At 40.6% G+C, this 16,674-nt stretch overlaps 1 protein-coding gene across 6 annotated transcripts in view; it reads left to right on the plus strand.

The window, feature by feature from the left end:
* The window catches only part of LOC137341956 (tensin-3-like), a 385,280-nt gene that overhangs the window by 346,079 nt on the left and 22,527 nt on the right, over positions 1-16,674 (plus strand). For all 6 annotated transcript variants that reach the window (XM_068005512.1, XM_068005503.1, XM_068005521.1 and 3 more), the window contains one exon: positions 10,237-10,411. In XM_068005512.1, the coding sequence (XP_067861613.1) occupies positions 10,237-10,411 (175 nt within the window). The remainder of the gene's footprint in view (positions 1-10,236; positions 10,412-16,674) is intronic.

Genomic DNA, 16,674 nt, shown 5'->3' on the forward strand with positions numbered 1-16,674 from the left:
CTGCAACACGTCCATTTGAACTGGGAGTGTTTCCCCCAGTACGGGAAACAGTCCCAGTTGTTTGTAAAATCCCAACCCTCCTGAAATATCTCCTTAATCAGGTGTCTCAACGACCTGAAATACCTAAATAAATAGCTTAAGTGGCACCCCGCTGGCTTTAATTGCCTGCGGGAGTCCCCCATGCGGGGGCTGCGTGCCCACGTCAGCGCGTCTGTGGGAAACCCGGAAGTGGGCGGGTTGGAGCCGGGCTCCCGACCCGCCCCGGGAATCCCCGATTTTCGGAGCCCCCCCCCGCCAGGAACGCACCCGATAGCGGATGCTAATATCGAGCCCGTAATGTTTATAACTGACAAAAGGAAACCACATGTCCTGTGTGTGTCCATTTAAAAAAAAATTTATCTCCCATTTGTCAAATATACATGAATAAAAACAAGGAGTAGACTGTAAAATATCGACTTATGCAACTCACAAGGAAGGTCTAACTCATGGAATAAAATGGATATTCCTGTATTCATATGTGTATGCCCCTATTTATTTGCAATGTGAATGAAATATATTTTTCCTAACCCTAGATCAGCAAATAAAGTGGGGATTTCTTCATGGGAAAAATGCTTGACACTTAGCAACATAGGAACGAGTAGGCCATTCAGCCCCTTGACCCTGTTCCACCATTCAATTAGATCATGGCTGATCTGTATCTCCAATCCATTTACCTGCCTTGGTTCCATATCCCTATCAAAAAAGTTGTCAATCTCAGATTTGACATTTTCAAATGACCTCACCTCAACAGCTTTTTGGGGGAAGAGTGTTCCAGATTTCCACTACCCTTTGTGTAAAGAAGTGCTTTCTGACATCACCCCTGAACAGCCTAGTTCTAATTTTAAGGTTATGCACTCTTGTTCTGGACTCCCCCACCAGAGGAATGTTTCTACCCTATCAAATCCTTTAATCATCTTAAACACCTCAATTCGATCATCACCCCATAAATTTCTACACTCAAGGGAATGCAAGCCTCGTCTATGCACCAAGTCATAATTTAACCCTTTTAACCCATTATCATTCTGGTACCTGCCTCCTGAAGGTGCTGGCACTTAGTGAAGCACAGTTCTTTGAGTGCCACCAGCCTTCTCAAAGCAACCATTTCTCATACGTGAGTCTGGACAGTGAAGGTTGGCAGGTTATTCTCTTTATTTACAAGAATGTTATGGATTGATGTAAATCGAATGAAACACTTTATTCGATCATTTCTATTTGAAGTCACTGGCAAAAATGACACCCAGCTCTTCTTCCTTAATTGATTTGTCAGACACCTTTTTTCATGGAGGTGGTAGCTCTTAAACTTTTTTTTGAATAGTGTTTTTTGGATAAGGTTCCCTTCTTTTATCTCTCCCAGTCCCCCCTCCTGTTCTCCCATGCTTTCCTGAAGGTGCTGGCACTTAGTGAAGCACAGTTCTTTGAGTGCCGCCAGCTTTCTCAAAGCAGCCATTTTTCATACGTGAGTCTGGACAGTGAAGGTTGGCAGGTTATTCAGTCATCAAAGCTGTCAAAATTCCTGGTACCCTGCGGTTAGAGAGAGGAAAAATACCACTGCTCATTTCTACCCACTCCCTGGAAGTGCAAGTGTAGGCGTTGGGTGAGGGCGGACTCATCTTCAGCTGTGATGGCCCCCACAGCTGAATAGTATTTTATACTCACTGTCCAAGCTCTCACACAAATAAAGGACCACTTGGAGGTAATACCAAAGGACCATCACCACCCAACAAACCTAAGGGAAGAAGGATAAAGAATAAAGGGAGAAAGGAAAAAAATTAAATCTCTGTGCCAAAATGCCATAAGAATGTGGATTGAACATGAATATTTTTACTGATAGTTTGAGCTCATTCATGATCTGCATTATAAGTATGATCTAATGTAACTTTTTAAAGAAATGAGGATGTTTGGCTATGTTATGAGCCTGCCCTTGTCAATTGTTTTTTGAAAACAATTTTGTTCCTGACTTTGCTCTTCGGTTTCCTGAGCCTGCCACAGATGTGTGGTAACTGTTGAAAACAAACAATATTTCAGCTGCTCAGTTGTGTGACTTGAAAGCTTTTTTTAATTTTTGACTCAATTGCTGTGTATTTTAAAACTTGAATTGCCCATGATAGTGAAGTGCTGCAAGCTAGTATGATATTGACTGCGTTCTGCATTTCAACATTCGACTAAAGCCGGTACAGAAAAGTATAGAAGTCAGTTTAATAATGGAAGCACTTAAGGATTGTATATCTCTGGGCAGTAAAGAAAATGTGCACAAAGTATTTGTCCTGAGGGGCATTTTGACCTTTGACTTTTGTTCGTACTTTTTGATTGGTAGAAGCAGATTGGGAGGGTGCAAAACAAAGCTCCTGTGTCAGTTAAAAGTCAAATGTAAATGAGGCTGCAGTTAGAGCATGAATGCACTGAATGGACAGTCTCACTGTGGCTGTGAGAAGCAAACTTAGCAGAAACAATTGCTGAATTATTTTCCATATGGGAAGAGTGGATTAAGCTGTTGCTGACCAAACATCTTCATTTAGAACATAGCCCTGCATTCTCCACTTTCCAGTCTCTGCGGAAGTTGTGCTTTTGTACTGGGTTTATTACAGACTGTAAGTAAGAAAGGACGGAAAACTGAGACTGGATAATCTCTTGAATGAAGTCACATTTTTTATATGTGGTGTTCCTGCTGTGCTGCTTTTAAACTGAAGTCTGGCAGACAAAACAGCAAGCTAAAGGCTCTTGTGGCTCTAGTACAATTGCAGCATTTCAACACATTCATCCTATAGCTGCTCTTATGAAAGTTTTCCACCGTGGTGACTTCTGTTGGTAGGTAAACTGTGGTTTCAGATTGATATGTGTTATTTCTATCTGAATCCTTGAGACATTTAGCAATCTGCAAGGAAACAGCTGGCACTGAAACACTATCCCTTGAGTGTGAAAAGATTATTCTAGTGGAACTTTGTGCTTTCAAGCAAGTCTGTTTGTTTGCTAATATACAGAGCAAATTTTAAATACATTGCTGTATAACTGGAATGTATTTATAGTAGAAGTGTTGAATTTGCAGGCTATTTGCCGACATCTTTGCCATTTGTTTGCAGGATGCAGAAAATTCTGGAAGTACTTCTTAAAGATCTTTGTGTATATTAGAACAAAAGGTTTTCAGTGGGTTTTTTTGCTTTGCAGTGAAATAAGGCTTGTGCTTGTTTTAGAATTTGCTTGGTTTCTTCACTCAGTTGAATTAATACTCCTTATGTGATGGCTCATTGAAGGCTCTGCGTTTTGACGTGCAGCTATTACTCAGGCCACATACTGAAGCGGTAACAGCTGAGCACATTCTTGAGGGTAGCTGGGACATGTCTGGGTCATTGGCAACCTTCCACAAAATTCCTCTATAATACCCCATTTATATTGCAGTGCTGTCTCCAGAGGCAGCCCTGTAATAGAAATGAGGCAACGCACATGTCTTCCCCAGAGGCAGGCAAGCAATTCCACCCTGTGAAGTGGATTTATTCCATGTCTGTTCACCTCTCACACCACAGGGCCCCAAACGTTGCTTCAGTGTGAGACAGCAATTTGCATGTACTTCTCCAACCTCATGAACTGTATTCGCTGTTCATGGTGCGGTCTCTGCTACAACGGGGAAACCAAACACAGATTAGGTGATCGCTTTGCTGAACTATTTCACTCTATCTGCAAGTGCGACCCTAAGCTCCCTGTCGCTTGCCGTTTCAATTCTTCATCCCACTCCTGCTCTGATCTCTCTGTCTTTGGCCTTCTACACTGTTCCAATGAAGCTCGATATAAGCAGGAGCAACAGTGCTTTATCTTTCTACTCGGCAATTTGCAGACATCCGGCTTTAAATATTAACTTTAGCAACTTCAGTCCTTAACTACAGCTCCCATTTTCTCTCTGGCAATAGGTGCTCACAATGTGGGATGGGTGTACCAGCATTTCCGAGGATGGGGGGGGAGGGAGCAGATTGTTACTTGGGGTGGGGAATCCCCTGTCAGAACATTACTTACAAAAGAAATTAGCGATTGTATTAGATCCAAAGAGGAGATATATAAAATTGCCAGAAAAAGCGGCAAGCCTGAGGATTGGGAGCAGTTCAGAATTCAGCAAAGGAGGACAAAGAGATTGATTAAGAGGGGAAAAATAGAGTATGAGAGTTAAATAGCAGGGAACATAAAAACTGACTGTAAAAGCTTCTATAAATATGTCAAGAGAAAAAGATTAGTGAAGACAAATGTTAGGTCCCTTACAGTCAGAAATGGGGGAAATTATAATGGGGAACAAAGAAATGGCAGAACAATTAAACACATACTTTGGCTCTGTCTTCACAAAGGAAGACACAAATAACCTGCCAGAAATGTTAGGGAACCAAGGGTCTAGTGAGAGGGAGGAACTGAAGGAAACCAGTATTACTAAAAAAAATAGTACTAGGGAAATGAATGGGGCTAAAGGCTGACAAATCCTCAGGGCCTGATAATCTACATCCCAGAATACTAAAGGAAGTGGCCCTGGAAATAGTAGATGCATTGGTTGTCATCTTCCAAAGTTCTGTAGACTCTGGAACAGTTCCTACAGATTGGAGGGTGGCAAATGTAACCCCACTATTTAAAAAAGGAGGGAGAGAAAAAACAGGGAATTACAGACCAGTTAGCCTAACATCAGTAGTGGGGAAAATGCTAGAGTCTATTATAAAAGATGTGATAACAGAACACTTGGAAGGCATTAACGGGATTGGACATAGTCAGCATGGGTTTATGAAAGGGAAATCATGCTTAACAAATCTACTGGAGTTTTTTGAGGATGTAACTAGTAGAATAGATAGGGGAGAACCAGTGGATGTGGTGTACTTGGATTTTCAGAAGGCTTTTGATAAGGTCCCACACAAGAGGTTAGTGTGCAAAATTAAAGCACATGGGATTGGAGGGAATATACTGGCATGGATTGAGAATTGGTTGACAGACAGGAAGTAGAGAGTGTGAATAAATGAGTCTTTTTCCGGGTGGCAGGCAGTGACTAGTTGGGGTACCGCAGGGATCAGTGCTTGGGCCCCAGCTATTCACAATATATTTCAATGATTTGGATAAGGGAACTAAATGTAACATTTCCAAGTTTGCAGACGAGACAAAGCTGGGGTGGAATGTGAGCTGTGAGGAGGATGCAAAGAGGCTCCAATGTGATTTAGACAAGTTGGGTGAGTGGGCATGAACATGGCAGATGCAGTATAATATGGATAAATGTGAGGTTATCCACTTTGGTTGTAAAAACAGAAAGACAGATTATTATCTGAATGGTGATAGATTGGGAAAAGGGGAGGTGGAACGAGTCCTGGCTGTCCTTGTACACCAGTCGCTGAAAGCGAGCATTCAGGTGCAGCAAGCAGTTAGAAAGGCGAATAATGTGTTGGCCTTCATTGTAAGAGGATTTGAGTACAGGAGCAGGGATGTCTTACTGCAGTTGTACGGGGCCTTGGTGAGACCACATCTGGAATATTGTGTACAGTTTTGGTCTCCTTATCTGAGGAAGTTTATCCTTGCCATGGAGGGAGTGCAATGAAGGTTTACTGGACTGATTCCTGGGATGGCAAGACTGACTTATGAGGAGAGATTGGGTCGACTAGGCCTATATTCACTAGAGTTTAGAAGAATGAGAGATGATCTCATCGAAACATATAAAATTCTAATAGGACTAGACAGACTAGGTGCAAGGAGGATGTTCCCGATGGCTGGAGAGTCCAGAAACAGGGGTCAGAGTCTCAGGATACGGGGTATGCCATTTAGAACCAAGATGAGGAGAAATTTCTTCACGCAGAGGGTGGTGAACCTGTGGAATTCTCTACCACGGAAGGCAATGGAGGCCAAGCCATTAGATGTATTCAAGAAGGAGATAGGTATATTTCTTAATGCTAAAGGGATCAAGGGATATGGGAAAAAAGGCGGGAAGAGGGTACTGAGTTAGACGATCAGCCATGATCATTTTGAATGGCGGAGCAGGCCCGATGGGCTGAATGGCCTACTCTTGCTCCTATTTTCTATGTTTCTATATGATCTGCACCCTTCGAGTCCACCTTTTTTTCTTCCAGTCCGCCTTGCCGGTTTTTCATGCTTCCATTTCTACCTATCACCCTTAGCTATTCAGGCACTCTCCATGTCTAATATACGTCCTTTATTTCTCTGATTTCTCTCATTATGCCTCCTTTTGTCTCCGGTTAATATCACTTCTGCCATTTAACTATCTCCTGTTCTCCAATGAAGCACTGCACAGGTCATTTTATTTTTTTTCCTGCATGTGTGTTTTTTTTCTTTTTTCCCTTCCTCCTTTTCCTCGTTTTTAAATGCTTATCTTCTGTAATATCTTCCAGTCCCTGGGAAGGGTCTTAGACCTGAAATGGCGGCTGACTAACTTCTGCTTCTCCGCAGATGCAGCCTGACCTACTGAGTATTTCCAGCTTTTTCCCCATTCCCTATCTACATGGGCAAAGCACTGGTGGTGCCAAAGATAAATGATCACCAATGGCACCATTTGAAATCAAAGCAGGCTGCGTTTTCAACCCCACCACACAGGCCACAATGCAATTTTCATATTGCCAACCTATACCAATCTTCCCCGACATTGAAAAGGTCTGCACCCAGAGTGTAGTGAATTGCTGATGGTCTCCAAGCCTGTCCTGAGTTTACATGGGGTGAATTTGGAACCTAGGAGACTAGTTTGCATTGCAGAACTCTAACTGGAAGCTGCTGTCCAAAATAGACGGAGCATAAGGCACAGGATATGATCAAAGTAGAGGCAAAGTGAAATTCTATGCACAAGAAGCTTATTATGAACTGATGTAATTACAAGAAAAGCTGATGTGCTGCCGACAAGAAGTTGTGATTAGAAAGAAAAAGATGAAAAGCTTGTGAAAAGAAATGTAGTGCGAAGAACTGCTTTTACATAACTCTTTTCAGTTCTGAGTCAACTCTCAAAGTGCAACTGTTGGTTAAGTACTAAACTGATGTGCAGACACTGTGCCTCGATCTGAGCTCAGAAATTGAATTTGTGTGGATGGATTGAAGAGTTGCTTTATTTTTATGTTGGGGTGCACTTTTGCTGCTTTAAAGTGTAGGTGTACACAATTTTTATTTGGCTACATCTTTGTTTTATAATGTTTCCAGATGGTGGGTAACATGAAAGAAGACAAGTAAAGAATGGGAGGAAGGGGAATGTGAGAGCCAGTTTATGGAGATTTGGGTCAGAAGTTAATTGTTGGATTGTTTCACCTATATCACCTTTTTGCTTGCTGCAAATAGGCTTTATAATCCTGCTAAATTTTACACAACAAAAGTGATACATACCAGCATTGACAATCCCTATCTAATATTTTTAATTTGTTCCTGCAATGTGGGTAATGCTGGCAAGGCCATATTCATATCCCATTCCCAGTTATCTTGAGATGATGGTGGGTCTTCTACTTGGAACAGACAACTTCTAATTATTCTTAATACTGCATTAGTCAAACAATGTGGGATTCTTAATGTATTTGACAGATTACATTGGGCAGTCAAATATTTGCAGTTTGGAAAATTGCTTGTTTGTATTTGGAATTTGCTATTTAACTATGCTTTCTATCTTAATTTGAAATCATCACTATATACTGATGTATGTAAGAAATATTAGCTGAGGTTTTTTTTTACAAAATCATACCGAGAAGCAGCTGTGTATACACACTTCAATTACGTGTTTTTCAACTGTAGTCATTAATCTTCTTGAGTGACCGCATTCCCGTTATTTACATGGCGTATCTTTTGAAACAAGCATTCCTTCCTGGTACTATTGAAAATGCACATACATTTAAATAGTGCATGGTAACCCCCTTTCTATGGCCTGTAAATGCTTTTAATTTTTGTCTCATGCACATTACGTTGCTTGCTTTATAAATCCCTTATGATGCATTCAAAGTACAAGTTTAGCGTCACGCTGCCACTAAGTTTGTGGAATGTAAATTGGGCACCAAGGCCCATACTGACTCCAGAAGTGAAGCAGAGTGAGGTTTTCTTCTCCAGGAAGTCTCGCTCCATTTCCCTCTGGTGTCGGGCCAGGCTGTGACTCTGGCCTCGGGCTACATTTACAATTGAAATGAAGCATCAAGAAATAGGAAGTGACATGGTAGTTGGAACCTAGTCCTTACTGGGCAGTGTTTAGCAGTATGTTGTTTGTAATCCTTCTCCCCTTTTACTTTTCACTTTGCAAAATGGTGCACCTCGGACAAGTGGCAGCAATTCAAATGTCCTTTTTGTTTTTTCTAATGGTCATGACAATGACCACAGTAAGAGTGAGGACCTATTTATATTATTGCGATGCCCCAAGGTGACAGCAGCTCTATAATACAGAGAAGGCAAAATTCTATCTGCTGAAGGAGCCAGTAACCATTCGGGTGCTGTTTTTCTGAGGTCCTTTGGAGATAACCATGCCAGCAACACCAAATGTAAAAGACTATCGGCAGCAGTGCCAGTCAGCATTCTTTTCTTGCTGCAGGCAGGCTGAACATTTCACCTGGCCTTGAGTCCAGCAGTCGTTTGTTCTCAACAGTGGGGAAAGTCCACGGCCAAAAAATGAAAGCCACAATTACGACTCCTAAAAATTATACATGCACAGTTGTTAAGCTCCAATCCACTGCTGCTTAAAATCCGCTCTTCGATGTAAATGAGACAGATTCCAGAGTCCCTTCATATTGCAGAAATGATTCCGCAATATAAAGGGTTCATAACACTGTTAAGTTATGCTTGAGATTTGCTTCCAAAATACTGAGTCCATTTTTGTAGGAACACTGCTTTAAAACAATTTTTAAAAATTTAGTCAAGCTTAGAAATTCCCCAAAACTGAAGGAGCTGTGTCCTTTCCTCCCTTTTAAAATTTATGGAAGGATGGAATTCAGTGAGTACTTTCAATGGGGTGAGGGGAGTGTTGGAAAGAAGCCTGTTCACTTTCTGGCTCCATGCAATGTTTTTTTTGTGGTGCTATGAAGTAATTCTCAGCAAATGGCATATGTAGTATAGGTACACTGGAAAGAGAAAAAAAACGTAATGGGGCATCTTTGCCCCCTAATTCGTAAATATACTGAGAAATGTACCGGTGATTCTTATAACTTGTCTCATTTAGCCTAAAGATGTTGTCCCTGTCCTGTGTCTTACCTTTTCGTAGCCATGCCGATACATCTGTCATCTTTGTAGATAAAAGGGTAAGCTATTGAAATGAAATAGTCGTACAAGCTTATGCAAGCCCCTGTTTGAACCATTTCCAAGCTCTCTCTTGGAGAATAGCCTCTGATGTTAGCAAGTTATCCTTGCTATGTAAGGAATCTGGGCGGTCTTCATGTTTCATTGATTTTCAGATAGCTTTATCTCGTCTTTGTGCTTGTGTCAACATGCTTGCAAGATTTTACTCAAAAGAATGCTTTTTAGTTATGATTTTACTTTTTTTTTCTTAAATGCTGATTGTGTGTGGTAGATGTCTGGCTCCTTTTTGTATTTGTAAGTTAACTCTTCGAGTGTCGTATGAGGTTTTCAGTTTTGAGAATAAACAAAAAATGTTCTTCCTTTCCTAGAAAGAATTTGATTTTGTAAAATTCCAATTCTTAGGCATTCTAAGATTGTAGAACCATAAACTATTTATGAATTCACATTTGTCTGGGAGTAAATCAAAAACTGGTAATTGGGTTAAGCACCTTGTGCAGTAAATTGGATTGTTACTGAACATGGTTTTGACATGTTATCAACCCCAAATAAACTGGTAAAACAATCTGAAATTTATTTGCAATAGCTGAAGTACAGTATTCTGCATTTTTTTTTTAAAGAGTACTAAATTAACAATGTGCAATGATTAGTTTGGGAAATGGAAGCTTAGCTGATAATCAGCAAGTTAACATTTGTAAACGGCAGGCATCATCCTCCAGTGATTTCATGGGTGAAGTCATTGCCTAGTGTAGTACTGAGCCGTACAGACCAGGTAGGTTCCAGGTTAGACCCATGGTATGTGCCGAGTTGATCTGCAACTGGTCTCAACAGTCTTGCTGCATTGTAAGTGATTTTGGGCTCCAGATTTTATGTACATTTATCCCATATCGAACTCACTCACTTGTTTTCATGATGTAAAATACTGTTGGACTTGACACAAAAACTGAACACACTGTTATTTGAACTGCTTACACCAAATGTACCTTTACTCCACAGAACCCCAAAGTTACGTGGAACGCATCAACCATTCAGTAGCAGGATCAGACAGCACCGTGGTGACCAACCCTATTCTGTACAGCAGTGATACTCCAATGACTAATCCATCTTTCCAGCGATCTTTTGGCTCAGTGTGCGCAGTCTCCTCCAGCAGCCCAGTCCCCAGGACAGACAGGTGGGACACCTTTAAAACTACGTACAGATGTATGCGCACGTTCACGTGTCAACAGCTGCCAGTTAAAATGCAGTATTAACTTCTGTGTGAAAGCAAATTGATTTAGTCACATCAATTTATTGGCAGTATTAGAACTCAAATAAAGAATGATTAGATTTTTTTCACTGATAAGAGTTTTAAAAAGTTAATAAATATTCCTAACTTCTTATTGTGGCGAAGTATTTTACGACAAACCTATTTCTATGGATACTTCACACTTCAGAACCAGGGGTCCCTGGAGTCAGAGGGATGGCTATCTAATAGGTGTTTTTTTTTCAAGCTGTGCAAATACATTTTGACATCAAACAGCTGGCTTCTTGGAGACAGCTTTTTTTTTAAACTAGTACTTCAAATGTTGAAAGACCTGTTGCTTGAGTTAATAATCCTTGAGTTTCACAGAGTTTCTATTCAGTCCTTACATAGTCTAAAAATTTTGAAATACTGCTTATTTTTCAAAAGAGGCATTTGCTGTGAATATTTTTACCGTGACTGAGACCTGTAGCATTTACACTCCTAGGCTTGATGCCGGAATACTAGTGAAAAGTGGCCTTTATGGTTTTATACGATGGTTCTGTGTTGCCTGCAAGTGTGAGGAAGATCTAAGGATCATTCTAGTGTGTTGGGCTAGGTCTGTGTTTACACTATTGATATATTAATAGAAAATCTGTATCAAGAGAGATGTGTCTTTCAAAGGAATAATATAACCAGTGTGGGGAGTTCACACTTCCACATGCAGTCACGTTGGATTAATATCTGATTTATTCCAATATGGACACAATATAATGGGATCTGCTGAATTTAAATTGATTAGGAAATATGCTTTCTTTGTTATTCCACATTCTTCATACATGACAGAAGCTTAGCCTAGCTCGATAGATTCTGAGGAAACCTTGTGCTGAGCATTTTCGTGAAAGTGTCGTTGAGATGTTTCAGTTCCTACTGTCATATGTAGTTTCCTTGCCCACATCGTTATAAAGCTGTAGGACTTGTGATGAAGTGCCACTTTGTTTGTCCTCTGCTAAATATTTTTTGTTCCTTGTGGCTGACCCCTCATTGCCAAAATTTTGAGGCTAAAAGGCTTTATATATTGATCTTTTAATTGGAATTTAAAGCGCCCAACACCTATAAGCCGGCTCCCAGTGTTTATGCTGTTAAATCCGTTTTCTATAGACCAGTGGCAGATTTGAGAGTACAGGTCTACGATCTGGTCTACAGAAAATGGATTTAATAGCAGCATAAATGCTGGGAGCCAGCTGAATTAAATGACCGACATAAAGACAGCTAAAGTCTGCAGTCTCTGTACAGGAGTAGATTAGATTAATCAGGCAGTGTATCAAATATGCTGCCAGTTTATCCTGCCTGTTTTTACCTAATGTTATGTTTCTTTTTAAGTTTCCAAAGGCAAATTTTTAAATCGCGTTTAATTGACAAGTATGTCCAGCACTGGTCATGAACATAATCAATCATGGATGCATATTGTATTTTGTACAGTGTTTAAAGCCTTAGGTGGGTGTTGGCGCAGACCTGCTGACCCATCAATGGAAGCACTTTGTTGACTTGGGGCTAGGTGATGTGTTACATGTGTCTGTGCTGTGAAGGGCTCACTATTATAACCAGAACATAGCTGGGGCATATTCTTTGCGTTGGTTGTCCATTTCCAATCTGTGCTTTAGCTCCTGCGTGATCATGCTTTTGTTTGTTTCTGCCTACTTTATTTGCTGTCTAAAAGACTATCTAGGAAGTATAGGATTAGTCACCAGTATTATCATACCATCTAAAAAGCCGAACTTTCCTTTCTATTGTATGCTTGTCCTGAAAAGGGCTGGTTAGTATAATATTTTCTGGAGTTCATTGATACTTTAGTTTCCTGAAGAACCTGAAAATAATTGCAAAAACTCAAACATACTGGATATATTAAGAGAATTCTTCAATATTATTGTATCCTTTCCATATAATTACCATTATCTAGCAACCATGGATGCCCATTTCACATGCGCAGGATTTAGAAATGACATTGAACGTTGGGAAATGGCATGCAAGATGCTCTGCCCTAAATTAATATTCAAATAAAACTCTCACTTGTTTGAGGCAGACGCTTCCAATAACAGCACTTCCAGCCCACAGTAAATTATGTGTGACAAACTGTAGGCAGAGATCCAAAGTTACAGATCTCTACTCACTTTTCAAATCAGAATTGGCCCATTTGTGCTCACGTATTGAATAATTCTGATTAGAAAATCTAGTCTTTGCTGGCCAGGTAGGGCACAATCTCACGAGCAACTTCAGGATTGTCACCAAGATTTCTGTAAAATATAATAATGGATGTCACTGCCAGAATGGGTTTCCCTTTTTGTAGCAACAAAATGGCAGAATGGCTGGTTTGAGACTGTGTGCTTGTTTAATTTCTTTTTGCCCTTTTTCTTCCAAAGTAAAGAGCACTGTTTTATTTTGCTGCTCTTAGTTTCTTTACAATGTTTTTGCTTCTTTTTCCAAACAATTTCTGTATCCGTTTCTTTTTCTTTCAATAAAGTACTTCATAAACAAAATATACATATGGTGGGGGTGAATTTTCTCGGGGTTCTCCAATTCGTCCATCATAACTTTTGTTGGAAGACCGGCTAGGGTACGGTAGCATAGTGGTTATGTTACTGGACTAGTAATCCTAGAGGCCTGGTCTAATAATCCAGAGTCATGAGTTCAAATCCCACCACTGCAGCTGGGGAATTTAAATTCAATTAAATAAAATCTGGAATTTAAATAAAAACTAGTATCAGAAACTACCGGATTGGTGTAAAAACCCATCTGGTTCACTAATGCCCTTTAGGGAAGGAAACCTGGTGTCCTTACCTGGTCTGGCCTATATGTGACTCCAGACCCACAGCAATGTGGTTGATTCTTAATTGCCCTCTGAAATGGCCTAGCAAGCCACTCAGTTGTCAAGAAGGTGGCTCACCACCACCTTCTCCAGGGCAATTAAGGGATGGGCAATAAATGCTGGCCTTGCCAGCGACACCCATGTCCCATGAATGAATAAAAAAAAGAAACCCTGGAAAAACAGCATGAATGCCTTTCTGCCGTAATCATGGGGGTTTCCGTAGCTCTTCTGACGAAGTTACGGCAGGCGAGTGGGAGAGGCCTGTGGAGCTTCACCCCCTATGTATACTTTGTTGGACATCAGTCACATACCTCTCCCTGCAGAAGTTTACATCACAAAACAAAGGCAGCCACAGTACATAAGCCATATGCAAACGAGGTTGTCCTACACAAAGCATCCACTAAAACAGGAAGGTTTTTTTTGTATATGCTGGGTGGAGCTCCTTAACGCAGGGTAAATAAAGTATGCAGTCAACAGCAGTCACATTCCGCAGTTCTCCACAGCACAACAGAAAAACAGATAAATGATGCTTCCTTCCCACATTCCAAAAAACCCCACAGATGTCTGCAAAAGAAAAATCCCACCCATCAAACAAAAGGAAAAAAATGCCCATAAAAAACTACACCAAAAAATAATTACAGGATTTGGAACCTTATATTTAAATGCATTTAACTTGGACCCAGTTTCAGTCCCAGTTAATCAATCTCTTCCTCTCCAAAATCTATTCCAGTCCTCTCTGCTTGTCAACCAACATGCCAGCTTTCTTTCTCCGTTCTATTCCAACTTGAACATGCCCACAGTCCAAATCTGCAACAACAACTTGCATTTATATAGCGCCTTTAACGTAGTAATACGTCCCACGCGCTTCACAGGAGCGTTATCAAAACGAAATTTGATATCGAGCCAGAGCCAAGGAGATATTAGGACAGATGGTCAAAGAGGTAGGCTTTAAGGAGCATCTTAAAGGAGGAGAGAGAGGTAGAGAAATGCAGAGGTTTAGGGAGGGAATTCCAGTGCTTAGGGCCTAGGCAGCTGAAGGCACGTCCGCCAATGGTGGAGCGATGAAAATCGGGGATACGCAAGAGGCCAGAAGCGGAGGAACGCAGAAATCTCGGAGGGTTGTAGGGCTGGAAGAGGTCACAGAGATAGGGAGGGGCAAGGCCATGGAGGGATTTGAAAACAAGGATAAGAATTTTAAAATCGAGGCGTTCCCGGACCAGGAGCCAATGTAGGTCAACGAACACAGGGGTGATGGGAGAACGGGACTTGGTACGAGTTGGGAAACGGGCAGCAGGGTTTTGGATGAGCTCTTATGTTTGCACTCAGGACACTGGGACTCATGTTAGAGTTGGTAGGACTGGCAAGCACCTACAAAGACATTTTAAAATTTTGTGGCAAGGACGTGCAAACACAAGGCTGCACACTAGCAAACTGATTTGGGAGGGAGGATAAGAGAGAGCAGCAGAAGCCTGCAATTGTCCAAACAGCAGGGTAGTGGAAAGTAAGTGAAGACTGCAACAAAACATTGCAAGGACTGCTCTTCACTCGAAGTGACCGAAGATTGATTTTCATTCATTTTAATGGTAGATTTTGAGAATAGACAATGCCAAATATTGCTACAAAATCCTACCAGCAGATTAGCTTGGACTCTTTTTGCATCTATACTCTGGTGATAAAAATCAACCATTATTGCAACATGAGATTGAACTGAACACTTAGTAAATCCAGATCCTGAGACGCCATAGTTTACGGTAGTGCTGCAGAATTATACAACGCTTGTCTATTGAATACTTTTTCCAAACTGCAGTACATTTTCTCATGATCAAGTTATTTATAGAATCGTAGAATGATACAGCACAGAGGAAGCCATTTGGCCCATCGTGCCTATGCCAGCTCTTTGAAAGAGCTGTCTAAATAGTCCCATTCCACTGCTCTTTCCCCCATAGGCCTCCAAATTTTTCCCTTTCAGCCAACCGTGAATACAGAGAATTAACAATTCCCTTTTGAAAGTTATTATTGAATCTGCTTCCACCACTATTTCATGATGTGGAGATGCCGGTGATGGACTGGGGTTGACAATTGTAAACAATTTTACAACACCAAGTTATAGTCCAACGATTTTTATTTGACATCTACAAGCTTTCGGCGGTTTCCTCCTTCCTCAGGTAAATGTACCTCAGGTAAATGTACCTGAGGAAGGAGGAAACCTCCTGAGGAAGGAAGAAACCTCCGAAAGCTTGTAGATTTCAAATAAAAATCGTTGGACTATAACTTGGTGTTGTAAAATTGTTCACCACTATTTCAGGCAGTGCATTCCAGATCATCATAACCCTCTGCGTTAAAAAAAGTTCTTCTCATGTCGCCTCTGGTTCTTTTGCCAATTCCCTGAAATCTGTGTCCTCTGGTTATCGACCCTTCTGCCACTGGAAGCAGTTTCTCCTTATTTATTCCAACAAAACCCTGCATGATTTTGAACACCTCGATCAAATCTCCCCTTAACCTTCTCTGCGCTATTTGAATTTATACTCTACACTTAGAGGCTGAAATTAACCAGTGATTCCACTATGAATGAGATGGTGGGATTTCCTCAGAAGTGAAGTGGATCTGAGTTACCACGCAAACCACAATTCTTTATCCATATACCCTGGCATATGCTGTTACAAATCAGCACTTGGAGTTAAGTGTCTGATATTATAAGCTTTTAGTTGGTAAATACATTCTCGAGAAAACTAATGCACATATTTTGTCAAGCCTAACTCAGGAAATATTATAAAGGGTTTCTTATAATAAACTGATGAAGTTAATTTGTGAAGTTATTGCTATTCATTGTACACCTCCCACCCTTCCCACAGCACATGGGTGGATCTAAAACTCTATTTCCTCGCACCACTGTTTAAAAAATCAGGTTTTGTCATTTGTGCATGAACAACGTAGAGCAGACCTTCAGGTTCTATATGAAGCACAATGCATCAATTGCATTTTCAATTACTTGTGATTACCTAGTCTAAGTAATGTAGATGCTTAAAACTACAAATCATTTTGTTTGCATAACAGCCACTGCACTTCAAAAGTGATTCACTGTATGAAGCAATTTGAGACATTTCAACTTAAAAAGACACTTTAAGTGGAAGTACTATTGTATCTTCAGAACTTGCATGCTATTAGCAAAAGCACTGGACAGATGAATGATTTTTATGTATGATCTTCGTTAATTTTAATGGTAGATTTTGAGAATAGATAGCAAAATGGGATGTTCTTAGAAACCGGGCTTGAGAGGGGATATGATCAGTTCTTAAAAATTCAAAGAGATGTGAATAATGGTGGTCTCATACTGGGATTATATACTAAT

Source organism: Heptranchias perlo, chromosome 2, assembly GCF_035084215.1.
Source record: "Heptranchias perlo isolate sHepPer1 chromosome 2, sHepPer1.hap1, whole genome shotgun sequence".
Lineage (NCBI taxonomy): Eukaryota > Metazoa > Chordata > Chondrichthyes > Hexanchiformes > Hexanchidae > Heptranchias > Heptranchias perlo.